At 39.3% G+C, this 16,463-nt stretch overlaps 1 protein-coding gene across 5 annotated transcripts in view; it reads right to left on the reverse strand.

Annotated features, from left to right (window-relative positions):
- The window catches only part of DENND1A (DENN domain containing 1A), a 196,999-nt gene that overhangs the window by 108,697 nt on the left and 71,839 nt on the right, over window positions 1-16,463 (reverse strand). For all 5 annotated transcript variants that reach the window (XM_030507235.1, XM_030507233.1, XM_030507234.1 and 2 more), the window contains exons 6-8: window positions 4,240-4,309; window positions 3,195-3,275; window positions 929-982 (exon numbers count right to left, since the gene is read on the reverse strand). In XM_030507235.1, coding sequence (XP_030363095.1) covers window positions 929-982; window positions 3,195-3,275; window positions 4,240-4,309 — 205 coding nt within the window. The remainder of the gene's footprint in view (window positions 1-928; window positions 983-3,194; window positions 3,276-4,239; window positions 4,310-16,463) is intronic.

A 16,463-nucleotide genomic window follows, 5' to 3' on the forward strand; every position in this document is an offset into this window, starting at 1 on the left:
CTAAAGCGAACATCACCAGCAGACATAACCAACAGAGCATAAATACAGCTATACTTCCTGAAGCCTTTACTACATACTGTGTTATTAAGCTGTTCCATATCAGTCAAAGCAGGCCCAAGGCAGACAATCTACTTTTAATCCCTGCAACTGGTTTCTTACCATTACTAGCTCTTTACTCTCTGCCTTCCAATTCACCAGCCCATAAAATGGAAATAAGCTTCCTTCCTTGCTCTCCAGCTGATTTGAGGCTTATCGAATAAAAATTGCTAAAGATTGAGCAAATTAGCATAGACGAGATGAACATAAAATATAAACCCTATAAACAAGTAACTTCATGTCTGGATTAGGACAGGATTTGACTCTTGAATTACTCCTAATGTATCATATTTCTACAAAAATGAAGTACCTTAGAAGAAAGAGCACATCTACTGAATTTGCTGTCAGGATACATGTCAGTATGAAAGTCTACAACACAAAAAAAGCTAGCAACAATGTTGTAAAACAGAAACAAAAAGCCCCAAATGTAATCGGCTGTACAAATCATCCACAAATGAGACAAAATGTCTTGATCATTCCCTTTTCTTCCTTTCTTTCATGCCATGAATTGAGGTATATGGTGCTAAGGCAGATAGTAAAATATTTGAGAAAGAAAACAGAGATGAGAGGCATAAAACTTTGGCTAAGAGACAGAGCAAGAGCATATTAAAAGAGTATTTAAGAGAAGCAAATGCCAGCATTGTCTTCCCACAGACCTATCATCTGGCTAGAAATCCGAGGCACGCTGAAACATGCAAGTTCACTTCAACATCTAGCAGTATTTTACAGAATATAATCTATTACTAGGCCAAACAGAGGTAACAAATGTTATCTCTTTTGCTGCTGACATTAAACAGAGATGGCAAAGTGCACGGTCCTCTGGAGTACTCACATTTTCAGGTATACTCGGAAGCTCTCTGGTGTCAGGCACAGTAAAGTAAGAGTGCTAAAAAGAAGAGCAAATATTGATTATTGCAATATTGTCAAAAGCAATCTAAATTTATTGCTTGGTATTAGTAACAGCAGTAATAGCAGTTGCTCAGCTAAGTAAAAATGACAGAACATTTGTTACCAACTACCAGTACGACTTCTTTGTCATGGGTTTCAAAGCTGGATTCTCAGATCACACATGCAATATGAAATGCATTAAGACAGAAAGTATCAAATACTCCTGAAAAGTTGTATTACTTTTTTTTTCTCTTCAGAGACACCAGTAGAGACAGACTCACACAATGTATGACATATGCCAAGGAAACTCCAAGGCAGTCTATAATTCAAGCCATCTTTCCACAGCCCACTGCAGGTTGCATGATGGACTACAGGAAGCACCAGCACACAGGTCCCTTTCTGACTTTCAGCATCCCTAAGTTTCAGTCAAGAAAACTGTGAAGTTATGGAAATTTGCTGAGGAATTATTCCTAATTTTTATGCCTACTTACTTGAAAAATACGATTAAAGTTCTAGGTCACTTTTATATGCCTTAAAAAACACATTTTGAAAGACCATATTTCATAATCACCATTTCATAATCCGTCATATTGTTATATTTGTAATTGTGTGCATTCCAAAAGACCAGGTTCACTCTAGTTCCCAATCTGATCATGCATGACCTGCATGATCCTTGGTTAGGTCTTTGAGAAAGGAAGAGAGAGAATACAACTCAATTGCTTTTGTAAATCAGCGTTGTATACAATTTATATTATTTTTAAGATTTTCACAATTTGTCTTAGGGCTACTTATTAATTCCTTACTGAAGCTTTGAAGGTGGTTTTATTCCTGGCATAGTTCCACAACTGGCACAATTTTCTTGTGGATATATATATATGTGTATATATATAATCTCAGACATTTCAGTGCTTCATGAACAGTCTATAACCCGAAATAGCAAGCGGCTATAATAGCCCCACTGAATATAGACACTAAATGTATAAACACAATTTTTGCTTTTTGATATATCACTGTTTCAGTTTAGCTCAAAAGATGCGATGCAAAGATATAGGAACAGTATCTACAACTATATCACATATAGGAACCTCACCCTGACCCCAAACCAGGCTTGTAAACAGTCAAAAGAAAATGTGCAAAGACACCCCAGCGAACAGTCCCTTGGCTGCTTCTTTTATATCCTTTCTTGCTTCATCACCCATGAAATGTCTGAGACAAGGGGAGACCAGCAGCATTCCTTGAAACCACTGGTATGAAAAACCTGAAATATCCCAACTGATCATTGCCTTTTGAGACAGCTTGTCCCCTAAACAGAAATGCTGTTCAGAAAAGAGCTTGCCTCCCGAGGACTGGGACATAGCTGCTGCCAGCTGGTGACCTACCGAGGCCAAACAACTGTTACCTGTCGACTGACATTACAGGGTGAAGTGATGAGAGTAAGCTGCTTGTTGCCAAAAAGTACTTTAGAAGGAGCAAAGGAAATAAGAGGGAGAAGAGAACTGTGGCTGCACACACCACTGGTTTCCATGTGAACTCTAAATGACTAATTGGCAACTGCAGTAATGTGCATCTCAAGTAGTTTTTGACTACAGGCTGGAACACAAAGTTGTTCTGCAAAAATTAATATGAAGACAAAAAACCCAAAAGACTAAATTCCAAATACAGTCATGTCAATAAAAGCCCACATCTATTCTTTCAGTGTTCTTTGATTAATTTTCCCAGAAGGTATAAATATTAAGTCCTTTTTTGTGGGAGGTTTTTTCCTGGGGGGGGAGGAAAAGGAATGAGAAGATGTGATAAACAGTTAATACTCGAAATGCTGCTATGACAGGTAGGTGACTCTTTGTTTTCCAGCTTGGTCCCCCTTGCATACTTGCAAGATCTAGGAGTTCTGCAGAAGTGTGGGCAATAAATGTCATGTTGCTGCTCTGTGACGTCTTGCAGGTCACAGACGATATGGTGAGAAATTTCCATGGGGAATATACACAATCTTCCTCCAATCAAAAAACAGCATTTCAAAGACATCTGAGGTTAAGGAAAGGGAAACAGAGGGCCCCAAATGTGAAAAGGGGAATTTCACAGCTCTGTGTCCTCACAGAAAAACAACATCTGTGTACCAAGTTCCAAAAAGGAGAATTGCTTTTGACATTCCTCTATTGTGGTACATAATGAAAATTAAACACCTCAGTTTACGCCTCTCCCACTCCACTTACCACTCCAAGATGAACAGAGGTTCCTGGCTCAGGGATGGCAAGTTTATGAAATGTTTCTAGGAGCTCGCTCCTTTGACTATCCTGAAATTAGAAGGAGGGAAAAAAAAGAAGAAGAATACTAAATAGGCATTGCTGTAACAAGCAAAACTGCAAGACAGAAGGGCAATGTTTGTGGAATTGGGGGCTTAGAGAATTTGCAAGTGTAAAGAAAAACATGAAATAGATTTATACATTAGACTATGAAGAGACTGTTTCCTCTGACAGCTGGGGTTTACAACATGATTTTATTAGAATACTTCTTTTTTCGTATGCATTTCTACATATTTCTGCAAACTACAGAGTCACAACCTATGCACTACATAGTTACTCAGCTCAGAGCAAGCCAGGTTTTACCACAAGTTCTTTATAACATCTCACTAGCTTAGGGTAAAGCCAAATGCATATAATCTGTCTGGATGAAGATGTGATCCTAAGTGCTTTTACCTTAAATGTGATTGATTCTGACAAATGCAAAATACAATTACCACAAAATAGTAATAAATCAAAGCAACAACCTAACTGGGAAGATTATACTTGTAATATTTTAAATACAAACTACTGAATACAAACTAAAATACGAATATGAAACTAAGCTAGGTGCTGCAATCATATATGTGATTTCTCTGTCTCATGAATTATGATTTATAAACCTACAAGCAAATTTTAATGGCTTAGTTCCCACTGCAATATGGGAATTGCATGGATGTGCTGAATACAGTTCAGCTATGTGCAGTATGGGTGACTGCAGAGAAGCCAGTAAATTGGGTTGGATCCACAGTCACAGTCTTGGACTTTATCTTTTCCCAAAAATAATTTATTTCTCAAAGGCACTTGCCCAGCTTTCAGCTTGGCTGAATATGACCTTCTGTGTTACGGCATCATACAGATTAATAATTCACATGGTCATCTCTGATATAAGCACTTCTTAAACCAGCTTGTTTTCATCCTCTCTCCCTCATTTGATATTTGAGCAGGGAAAAGAAGGATTAGTGCTTTAGAATAATACCTGTCCTTTTGCTGAATAATCTGCCAAGACATTGAGCAGCTTATAGAAGACTTCAAACCATGGGAGGTAACTAAAAAGAAAACAGAAAGAAAAACCATTCATTTAACTTGCAAAATCTCAGTTATTAAATCCAACATTGCTGGCCTTTATGATATAGATGCATCCTACCAACAGCCTCCACTGGACATGGTACTTTACAAATATCGGTTAGGAAAGCCAAATGGGACCTTCCGTTTGAAGAAGGACACTGCCAGAGGCTGTGGCATCCCTTTCCTTTGAGGACCGAGGTTCAGTGCTTCCTCCTCCCCAGCGTCTCCAGCCACCCATGGGCACTGACCCCCACGTGGAGCACCAGCTGTAAACAAGGAGCTCACCCTCCTCCTCATCCCTGCAGAACAAACATACAACCCAACGGAAGTTTTTAACCTGTAAGGTAAATGCACACTGATGTTCATGTATGGTGGAACATTTTTAATCACACTGATTTCACAAAGTCTATGTGGAATAGCTCTGTACAGCCCAGTAAACCACAGACAGACAGTTGTAAATCTGATATAACTCGATCTTTTAAATTGCATTACCAGTATCTCAGTTTTTAACTGCTGTCAAACGTTATTTCATCATTGTACTTCGCCCAGCCCTTAGTTAAGTCAAACAGAAACTTTACCTTTCGTAAATTTGCACTCATCTTACACAAGAAAGAAAGAAACAAAATTAAGACAAACATGCAGAAAAATCACATCCATTCCATAAAATAAGACAGACAGCTAAGATGCTGCTTTTCACTCCAGTCTGCTCTGGTATGATTTTGTGCCCGATTTTCATGGCATGGTTCTTTATTTCAATTCCTTTTAAATACCAGAGGAATCTCCCCTCAGCTGCAGCAAATAGCAATGCAGGTTTTGTGACGCACAAACAGAGTCTTCTTTTAATCACAGATGCTTTCTGAAGCAAATGGATTCTATTTTGATATAGTTAGACAGGATTTAAAGTTTTTATAAAGTATGACTACATCCTGACAACTGTAAAGAATTGAGTGCCCCATGGATCCTAACTGTACAGCTTTTAGTAATAAATGAAGTGAGAAGCTATATATGAGACAGATAAAGTGAATGGCACTCCATCATTAACATTTGTTTGAAGGCTGCAAATGCTACTGTAAAATGTAAGTAGCTTATCAAAATATACTGATAAGGAACTTAACTTTTCATGTTATATGACAGTATTATCATTTAAATTAATATGCTCTAAGCATCTTTACAAACTGTGTATTAGAATAGAGCAGAAAGACAGACAATTACCACTTTAAATGGCATTTAAGTTTGGCATTATATTGTAAACAATCAAGAAGGATTAGTTAGAAGATAAGTTTCTTTCTTTCTGTTTCGTTAAATAAACTTCAGCAGAGTTAAAAGCCATTACAAGGGTAACAAGAAATCCTCTCAAAACATATCTGCTAAGTAGAGATTAAGAACCCGGTAAACAAATCCCTGCAAGGCAGCTATCAAAGGAGTTTGAAAAGACAGAAAACCAAGAAGGTCGAAAGCTCCCTGTCGGTATGAAACCAAACCTTGCTTCAGGAAGGCGTATTTAAAGTTCTACTTAATTGCTGAGGGACCTTCCTGGAAAACTACATTTATGGAATTGAAATGAGAATCTTCTAAAATATTACTCCATTTATAATGTGTGTGTATAACGTATTGTAACAGCAATAAACAAAAGTGAGTTACCTCAGCTTCCGCTTTGCCAGAGCTGCACTTCGTCTGAAACTGAACTAACCCAGACCAGTGACACGTGGTGCCTGTACCCAACGGGACAATGCCTGTTTTGAACCCAAGGTCGGGTTCTTTAGTCAGAGATTTACTCATCTGTATTGTCGGGATCTGTTTGTTCACAGCCAAACCTCACCTCACTGCAGACTGGAGTACAACAAACATGACAAATCTGTAGGTTCTATCCCCAAGAATACTCCATCCACATCCAATTTTAATTCTTTTGCTCAACACCTAGAAAATAGCTCCTGTGACTCTCATCAAAATAGTCTACATAAAGTCTCATATTCACACAACATTAAAACATCAGCAAACCCTCCATGCACCAGAAGGGAAGGGAGAGCCCTATTTCTGCTCTCCTGATGCACTCCTTGTTGGCTTTCCTATTTCTCTTCAGTGTAGTATCTTATATTGAACTTCATCATTATCTTTTGTTTAACACTAACTCTGCCTTCTTTTAATCAATGTTTTCCAAATAACAATTTAGCATCTCAGCATAAGCACTTCTTTTTCTTATTTTAAGAACACCTTTCCATTTTGAGGATAGAAGCCTCACCGTGTTGAAGTGAGGAAGTTAGTGGGTATTTGAGCAGACCTCAACACTGAACAATACACAGGAATCTGCGTAGCTCTTGCTCAAAGGAGGTGCAAGACAAGATAAAACAAACCAACCCACCACAATATTGTGTAAATCATGTAGAAAATCTCACTTCAATTTCCACTTCTCTCCTTCACAGAATTCGGGATCTCTCTCATCCTGAAACCTTTGGATACATAAGTTAGAAAACTAATTTACCCTGCCATCTTCAATACTTCTACTTCATCACTTATTCCATGTGTTTACTACTCAAAGAGTGAAACAATCCTGCTTTTATTAGACCAAACTGTGACCAGTTAAAGCTGCCCCCCAAAATATCAAAATTAAGAAATATAGTTATCTGCATGTTTCTAAATCTCTGCCAAAAGTTAAGACAGACATGGATGTTTTCTTACAAAAAGCAAATCCTCGAGGCAGGCTCTAAACACCCCTCCAAAGAAATGGAGGTTGAATTTATAACCAAAAACTTTCTGTACCACATGGAACTTAAGTAGCACAACTGGTAGCACTACTGAAGATTTATGGCTTATGACTTGCTCATATTTAATTTGTAACCAAACACTTCCCCTTCCTCTTAGCTACCTTAGAACTTTTGATTAACTCTTGTTTTCACAGGTCATAGGTTAAACAAAGGAAGGGAAGCGCTCTGGAGTGAGATTGCCCAGAGCACCATAGCACGGGAGCGCATGCACCCGCGCACACACATCCCCCTTCCAGCAACATCAAAAAGCAACAGACTAGAGATTCTTCAAGGCAGTTGAAGTTCAAAGACTCCAATGAGCATAAATCAGACTGTGGTTGAAGAGTAAACAAAAATAAAAGGGCAATCTGAAATTTTCATTTTGTTAAATTACACCTGTTTCCAGTTTCCTCACACACACACACACACAGACACACGGTGACATATTTGCCACAAATCATGCGAATCAAATCAAAGCCTAATCAAATTAGGCCTCTGCAAGCTGAGTGTCCCATTCAGGGCTCTGCTGCTCTCTCCCTCTGAGCCTCCAGCGTGCGGTGCAGCCTCAGCGCTGGAGACAGGCCAGTCTGACGGGAAGCAAGTACAAGCACAGGAAAACTGCTTATTATGCTCCATAAGGTCTGCACAAACTCTATGGCACAAGTTGCACAGTACCTTATTCAGTAACTCATATGTCATCACCTTTTTAGTGCACTCCTTGAAAGTACAAAACATCATTAGTTACATGTGTCATAGCAATTAGGGTCAGTCAAAACGTTAAGACAACAGCACTGCATTGCAGCTTGTAAATACAAATGTTTCCAAAATGTGGTGTTTAAAGAGCAGCGGTGCAAACCCAACCACTGGCAGGCCAGGCTGTGACAACAGGGAAGATGTAAAAAGGAGCAAATTAGCATGATAACAAGCGCGTGCATAGGGTGTTTGCAGTTATGAGGAGGTTCACCTTCACTGGAGTAGACTTATAACAAGAAGTAGAGCTTTTGTACCCGGACTGCAGAGCGAGATGCAGGGATGGGGGAAGAGGAGGGACACAGCCGGCTGGTGCTGCGGAAGGAACAACTCACCAACCAGCACCGTGCTCACAAGCCCAATCTATGCTTTAAAAGTTACACTCACCAGAAAATGTCATCACCCAATATTGGCTGCTCCACAGATGAAACCGCTGCACTGAGTCAATTCAGCTTTGCATTTTTCAACAGATTAATCCACTCGTGCGCTTTAACATGTGAAAGGAAAAAATGACCCCATCACAGCAGCACGTGAGGTCAGGTTTTCTGACCTCCAGAAAGGACTGCAACCAACACTGGGAGCATTAAGCTAGTGCTTTGGAAATAAAGCAACTGCACTTCTATGCATATATATACACACATAAAACACACGTGTACACACATGTGTGCATACTGCCACTCCCCAGCAAGAAGGATGCAGTAAGAGATGACCCAGTAGAACTCCCTTTTGTGATACCAAGTTGCCAACAGCAATGAAATTAGACACACAACTTCAGGACAGTGCTTTGGCTGCTGTCCTATATAAAATGAAGGGCTTATTGATAATAAGTTATGGGACTTGAAGCTGCACAAACTTGAGAGCTACTGTTTTAGCTCCATCAGAATATAAAGATTGTCTTCCAACAAACACATCAGCCCAGAGGATGATACCTCTATTACAGTGATTGCCTATATGCAAAGACTAATTTAATCAAATGGAATTGTCCAACAGTAACTAAGAAAATGCAAGATCTCTTAAGAACAGCAAAGGGGGAATCTTCAAGCAACGTATCTACACTGGCATCCAGTTGATTTCTTTATCAAGTAAAAGATGCCTTCCTCAAGAAAAAGCAGCTGTTTCTCATCCACTTCTGAAGCATTACTAACGAATAGAGGATTTGATAATAAATAGACTTTCTTTGAAATGTGAAAATTTCACCATTATCATTTCTTTTGATATCTTTTGAGCGCTCATTAGAATGAAGGAGAGCCATAAGTTATAACATGCACCACTCTAAATCACTGCAGCTATCTCACAAATGCCATGTACAGCCAAGGACAAAGGTGAAGAGAGGCTGGGCAAACACAGTATGGAACTAGCAATTATTGTTAGAAAGGTAAATCTCCAATGAAGTCAATGTACAAAGGGACAGATTTTCCAGCGTTGGTTGTAAGAGACAACCATGAAGGAGGAAGCAAGAGCAAGAACACTGTGAAAGCTGAACTCACCTAAATAAATTTCCCTGCAGCAGTGAAGAGTTTAGAAGTGTATTGAGAACTTGAGCAGCAAAACCCCTACATGTTCTAGCAAACAGCAAAGCCCAGTGGCAACACGTACCTTGTGAAATGATTTATGAAGATTTGCTAATTACCAGAGGAGCAACTGTTTATAAAACTTATTTTTAACATTAACAGCTCCAGCATTCAGTTTTACTGGTGTGCTGACACCATGAAAAAGCAAAGCAAACACTTCTGGAAAGGAACCTGTACCTTTACGCTGTAGTACCTTTGGGTTCCTTTGAACCCTACAAAGACAAGTACCACCCTAGCACAAGAACAACTTCCAGTCCATGTACAGGCAGAACTGCACCTCTGACCAATACAGCTTCAGCATTTGAAATTCATGAGACTGAGTAACTAGTCTAACATCAACATACTTAATGCGGCATCTCCTAATAGACCAAGTTGTAAGCACACATAACTTTTACTCCTTCCATTCACACAGATCAGAAGTGGAATTTTTAACATGTATTTATTTATAACACATACTATATATTTTGATAACAGCATAACCAACTGCCATCTCCCTCGCTAAACAGAACAGTCATTTCCATTTTACAGATGGGCATGCTTCGCTGTAGTGACAGGCTCACAGAATCTGTCTGTATTAGCCAGGATTGGATTCAGGGAGTTCCTGAATCTTGACCTTTTGCTTAATACAATAATCTACAGTGGCCTGGAATACTTAATTCTGCCAATAATGAGCTTGGCTTTTACTTAAATCATAGTAAGCCTCATCACTAACTTCACTGGAAATACCCCTGATTGACAAAAGTGTAAGGAAGAGGAAATTCAGGCCAAGTATTTCTTCTGCCAGCACGACTTGTGCATGTGGCAGTAAAACACACTGGTGTTTCAGTTCATGGACTCTGAATAACTAATACAAACCACAGATGACCTGGTCCTTAGCTGTGGCAGTGAAATCACCACGAAGCCCAGCAGGTTCTTACATGACAAAGTGTTAGTGTAATGAGTGAAACACCTTTCCTTGCATGGTCACACTCACATGATGCGAGTGACTTGTACCATTAGGTGTATGTACTCCTCATTCTCCATGTCCACGCCAAGCAACATCACTGTCCCAAACTTCAAGTCCTTATATGAGTAATGTATGAGATCAAAATCTCAAGTAAGATCTGGCAAAATTGGAAAAAGATTGAGTTTATGATTATTATTACTACCTCTCTTATTCATTTTAATGTATTATGTTCTGTTGTAAGTTAATAATGCTGATTGTAGATTATAATGATGAACTAAGTTTTGTTTGCAGTCACCATGCTCTTCTGTGGGTTTATGCAGACACAATTAAAATAGCAAAAGCACAACCATCAAAAGACTTCTTCCCTTCATTAAAAATGTGATTTCCCTTTTAAATGATTTTCAAATTCCACCTTGATTTTTAACAGCTAAGACTAAGTTAAGTCATTTAACTACATCGTTTTTAAAATAATCCTCCCTCAAGGAGACATGAGCCTGTTATTTTCCTTGCAGGAATACAGTATTAATTTTTTTTCACCCTCCTTTCCTTCCCCCTCATCCCCCTCAATGTTTCCAGCATTTTTACAAAACGCATTTGAAAGTACCAAAGCATCTCTGGGCTCATTTGGGAATTTCCATAGGCTAAATTCCCAGTTCAGCCATTTATGTGTTCCTGTGTCTTCCCCTACACCTTATGGAACTCAGTACATCATTATTCTCTCTTCTAGACACAGTCTATTGACACATTCTCACACTTGTAAGCTTAAACACATACACACATACCCCAAATCTCCATAGCAACATCTGTGCATGTTGATGAGATGCAGGCTCACCTTCCACAGCATCAGCCAACAGCCTTTTTGAACATCAGGTTGGGTTTTTTTTATTATTTCAAAGTTTTGCCTCTGCATTACACCTCAATCCCTCATAAGTGCCTCTGTCACAGTGGAAAGCCACCCGAATCCTTTCCTCTTCTCGCTCTCACAGGATTTCTTTCCTTTTTGCGTTTTCCCCACTTTTGTTATAACTTCCCTTTCTTCATCACCCATGAGTGCTCTTTCCATGATTCATGATTCAGTTAAAAGTTCTGCAGCTTAAGAACGTGACTCACGTATGTATTTTAGAAGTATTTAACCCCACAGAACTGGCTCACACAGAACCTGTACATTTCATCCTATGGAGCATCTTAATACTATATAATTGTCAATAGCAAGTGCTTACTTTGGTGACTTGCCACTGTGTATTAATAATAAAAGTCAATTAAAACATTCCCTTTCCTGTTTTTCCACCCAGCGTGACCAAGGATAAGCAGTTACAGCAAGTCTCACTTGCACAAAGCCTCCCAAGTTCACTAAATGCCACTATTGAACCCAACCACTCCCCAAACAGCCACAGTGGCTCTTGAAACGCAGCAGCAGCGTCTCTCACAAAAGACAGCTCAGAGGCGCTGAATACACCCCTTCAGCAACACCAAGCCAGAAAACTGTAACAAAGAGATTTATGATGTAACAATTTTACATTTTAGGCAAGCTAAAAAGTGCAAGGGCAGCTTGAGATAACCATTCCAAGGGGCTTTTGTTAGCGTGCTAACATCTAATTGGGACATCGCAAATGGAACTGAAGTCTGAGTTTGACGAAGCTGTCACCCTTTCTCAGATTCTTTGTGGTCACTCTAAAACCTTGGGAGGAAGGAAAAAAAAAAGTCCAGTGCAGCTGCACTGTGGAATTTATGTAAATAAAATGCATTCAGACCTTTAGTATTACAATATGCAACATCAAGAAGCACCTATCAAGCCAGCCCACAGTAATCTCCTCGCTTCAAGCAGGAGCCCTCTGTGTAGGAAGAAAACAACAGAATTTTACAGCCTGAAAAAGAAATAGCTTTTCCATGAAAAACATGCCTTGGACTTCCACTGGAAAACATTTTATATAAGAAGAATCTCTGTTTTAACTACCTGGAGCATTAAACTTCAGACTGGAAAATAGGAATACTGTATCTGTTGGGTATAGGTCCATGCATTAATATCCCATATTCTCTACGAAGACACTGCACATTCACAGGCACATAAATACAGGCATAATTTAGAACACACAAAATTTTAAGTATCTTCAATAATCATGCTTTTTTCTTGTGAATTACTGATCACTGCAAAATTTAAGAAAGTTTATTGGATTTTATGGCAGAACACTTTGTGTTTAATGTATTTCAGAAGTAGCTTTAAGATCTGGTCTGTTGTTGGGGACTTTCTGTTTTCCCTCTGGTAGATCATTCCTCTTTAAAAATCAAAGATTTTTAACTTCTAACACACAAGTTATTCACACCATTGGGAAAACTTGCCAAGTGATATTTCTCCAGTCGGTCCACACAGAGAAAAGAGAAAGGAATTCATTTAAAAGAAAGAACCTAGGGTCTGCTGAAACAAAATGCAGAAGTGTGAGTAGATTTTGGAGAGTACATACATCTCTAAAGCCTGGGGCACAGGCTGACGACAGAAGAAAAGAACTGTGCAATTTGATCAGCTTTACAGCGGTACAAGCCCTACGACACAAGGCTTTTATGGAGTAGAAAGCTGCAGTTCTTACTGTAGCCAGCTAATATAAGCACGTCTGACCAGGTATACCTCAAATTCAGCATGCTAGGAGGATTAACTCTGGGAGAACAAGTGCATTATCTTAAAAAATAATAATAATTAAAAAAACAATGGGGTTTAGTAGATGTAAAATTAAATGGGAAACTCCATAAACTCCCAAACACAATCATGATATCTCTTGTTCCTTTTCCAAAGGGAAATCTGTAAATCTCAGGGGTTTTTTAGTTTAGGACCAAGCAAGAAACTTCTCAAGCATGTTCAAGAGCAAAGGACTGAAGTAGATACATGAAATAAAGGTACATAAAGAAAAAGTCTGTTTGCATTTATAAGGCAAACACTGACAATCATGTCTTTATACTCTTATTAAAACCACAGGCAAAGGATATCCCATAAAGCACCCTTGGTGAGAAGATAGGTATACTGAAGTGCTTGACAGTTTATAGTTAAGGTTTATGAAATGCAACAAGATAGTCTTGGAGTTAAAAAGACAACAATTAAGTTCCACTTAATGCCAAGAGGGATACATTGAACAATGTTTCTACTTGGCCAGGGTAAAATGCTGATTAACAAATAAGAAGAGGGCAGAGAACAGCCTTAAATTGAGAAAAGTCACAGATGATTCTGGCACTATATTTCCTGGACTTTAAAAAACTCTGTTATGAAGCAGTTAGAGCAGTTTGGCACATGAGGCTTGATTTTAAAAAAGTAGGATGCATTAGACAGCATGAGAGCCTAAAGATCACCCCTGAAGTGACAATACAGAGAACGGATTCCAAAGGCTTAGCTTGTCAAGGAATCTCTCTTCTCAACCCACGGTTAAAAGCACACATGAAAGTGCTGGAAGAGAGAATTCTAGATGTGGCAGACAATCCGAGATCCCACTAGGTTTGAGACATCTGGCATCAGTTGAAATCCATCACATTTCATTTGGGGATCAAAGACTACTGCTAAGTCTATCACAGGTTGAAATAGTAGATCCTGAACAGCCTTTTCATCCCAATGCAAATTAACCCTTTTTCCTTGACCAGAGAAACAGCTCCTTTTCATTACAGGCTCCAATCCCACGTGCTTGTTCAGCTCTGCCCTCTAGTAAGCACTAAGTTTCAGCTGAAATTTCAGTAGAATTATGAACTTTTTATTATAAATCAAACATGCTCCTTATCAGCAAAACACTCAACATGCTACAGCACACTGCTGCAGTGGGTCTGAAAGCCTCAGGGCTTCCACATATTTTGTATCGCCATCTGTAATGCCAATAAATTCCTGAAGAGCAGATAAATTTTATGCACCTCTGTGTTCAAGAGCCACACTGAAAGGCCAGCAAGGACATCTGCTCAGCTACTGAAGAACTTCAACCCATATTTAAAAGTTGAAGCTGAGCACCAGTTGTGCTTTCTAGAGTCTCTGTCTCTCACAGGGCCTTTTGTTCTTGAACCAGAAGCGTTTTTTCCACCCGTTTTGAATCAGCCGTTAACCTATGTTTAAGGCTAAGGATTAAAAACAAAAAAAGTCTGAGCGCGAAAAATTCCGAGTTAAGAAACTCTGAGTGTAATAAACACAGCTCAAAAGCCATGCACACCATCACTGTAGCAGGTTCAGAGGGTGACTCCCAACAGGCCAAAACATTACGCTTCTAGAACTATCTGCCTTGTGTAGGGCCAATGCCCATCTATGGGAAAGAACAACTCACTAGCACATGAAGATACATTTAGAGAAGAATAGTAAGAACTGTCAGATAAATATTTAAGGAAGGAAAGTGTCAATTAGCTAAATCATAGGAGGAGGGCGAAGGTCTTCACTGCCTAATCACACTCTCACACAAAAAGGAATATCTACTTACTAAAAGCATGCCACATGGTACATATCCCAGTCCCACAGATCAGCACCATGAGCTGACTGAGAAAAGGCTTCAGAGAATCATATCAATACATACAAGAAAAGTTTTAGTAAGAGGCAAACACTTCAGGATCTCAGAGGAAATATCCCATTTCTGACTGTACAGGGAAGATGTATCCTAAGAAAAACTGATAAGCCCAGACGGTTTCCTAGTGGCTCTTTTTTTCTCCCCCCAGATAGCATTATATCATTCCAACACCGAAGCAGCAAAGCCGGATAATGCAGCTTCATACCCCTGTGTGTTCATAAGACAACATTCTATGATACTATGTTGATTCTTTGTATTTTAGTAAATTGAATACAGAGAAAATTGAGGTCGGGAATGAGAATATTTCAATAACAAAAAGAGAGAGAAGAAATCAATTATATGTTCCCTGCTTCTGGAATATTCTCCAAACCGCTTTTGTTTTCTATTGGCAAGAAGCAAACTTTACTGCAGCAAGGTCTTACATAGTTCCCTTGCAAAGGGCAGGAACTTCATAACTGTGAAGAAATCCTCACATATTCAGTGCTAGTAGGCATGCCCCCTAATAATAAGCAAAGCCTGGTCCCTAAGTCAGTTGGTAGCAAATCATAAAACTCAAACCCAACCACAGCTGAAACAGCCAAGCAAGAAATTATTGATTATTTCAGTGCTGTGGTAGCACTTGGAATTCATAATTTAGGAATGTGAGAACCGGGACTAGTCACATAAGAATCACTTTACCTACAGCAAATAAGTATTTGAAATACAAGGTGTGAACACAGTCCTTGAACTGAGGACTATATGACAATCATGTTAGAGAGTCTGACATTTGATTGCAGGTTGTCTGTGACTACAGTGTAAAATGTTTTAGGCTTCACAACCACCATTTAGATGTAAAAAGCAGCATATGAAAGTATGATAGTACTTGACTCTTTACCTGCAGAAACACGGCTGATGAGCCCAATCAACAGACTTCCTGAAAATGTGACACACAAATGAACACAAAAGACTCTCTGGCCCCTTAACTGGCGAGAGGGCACAGTTTTTATTTATGAGACTTCTTGTCTAACAATCAGGTTAAGCAAATGATTAAAATAGGAGATTGCCCAAAGTCTCTGAATGCTCAAGCTCATGCACCAATTAGTTTTAAAACACACTGAGGGAAGTTGCTGTTAGGTAAATAATATTTGTATTGTATAGTCTGGAGGAAGATCTGTCCCTTATCAAGCACATTCATTAACAGCTGGGGTTACAAATTAAGGTTTCTATTTCAGACCCATGCACAGTCCAGACAACACTGCCTCAACGAAGCCAGATAAAGCCTTTCTCCTATTATTACAGTGTGGCTGAATCACATTTTCTATTGAAACAATATGCAGAAGTCAACTCCTGCAGCTTTTCTCAGCAGTTCTACCTCTCAGAGCAGCCCCTGCTTCTCCAATTACCACTGCATAACCTGAGGGCTCCTGCCACATCTTGATTTCTGAAGGAGGAAGTTGCCATGTAATCTCCTTGGGAGAATGTTGTACACATCTGTCAGCAAGTACAGGATGGTCTCATTCCTGAGAGACACGCTTTGTAAGCCTTCAGACAGCAACCCAAAAGTGGTCCGTTTGTGGAAGAGAAGATCTATCCACCTCTACCTTTTTGATGCCAGGGAACTGAGTTTTCCCCAA

Source organism: Strigops habroptila, chromosome 15, assembly GCF_004027225.2.
Source record: "Strigops habroptila isolate Jane chromosome 15, bStrHab1.2.pri, whole genome shotgun sequence".
Taxonomy (NCBI): Eukaryota; Metazoa; Chordata; class Aves; order Psittaciformes; family Psittacidae; genus Strigops; species Strigops habroptila.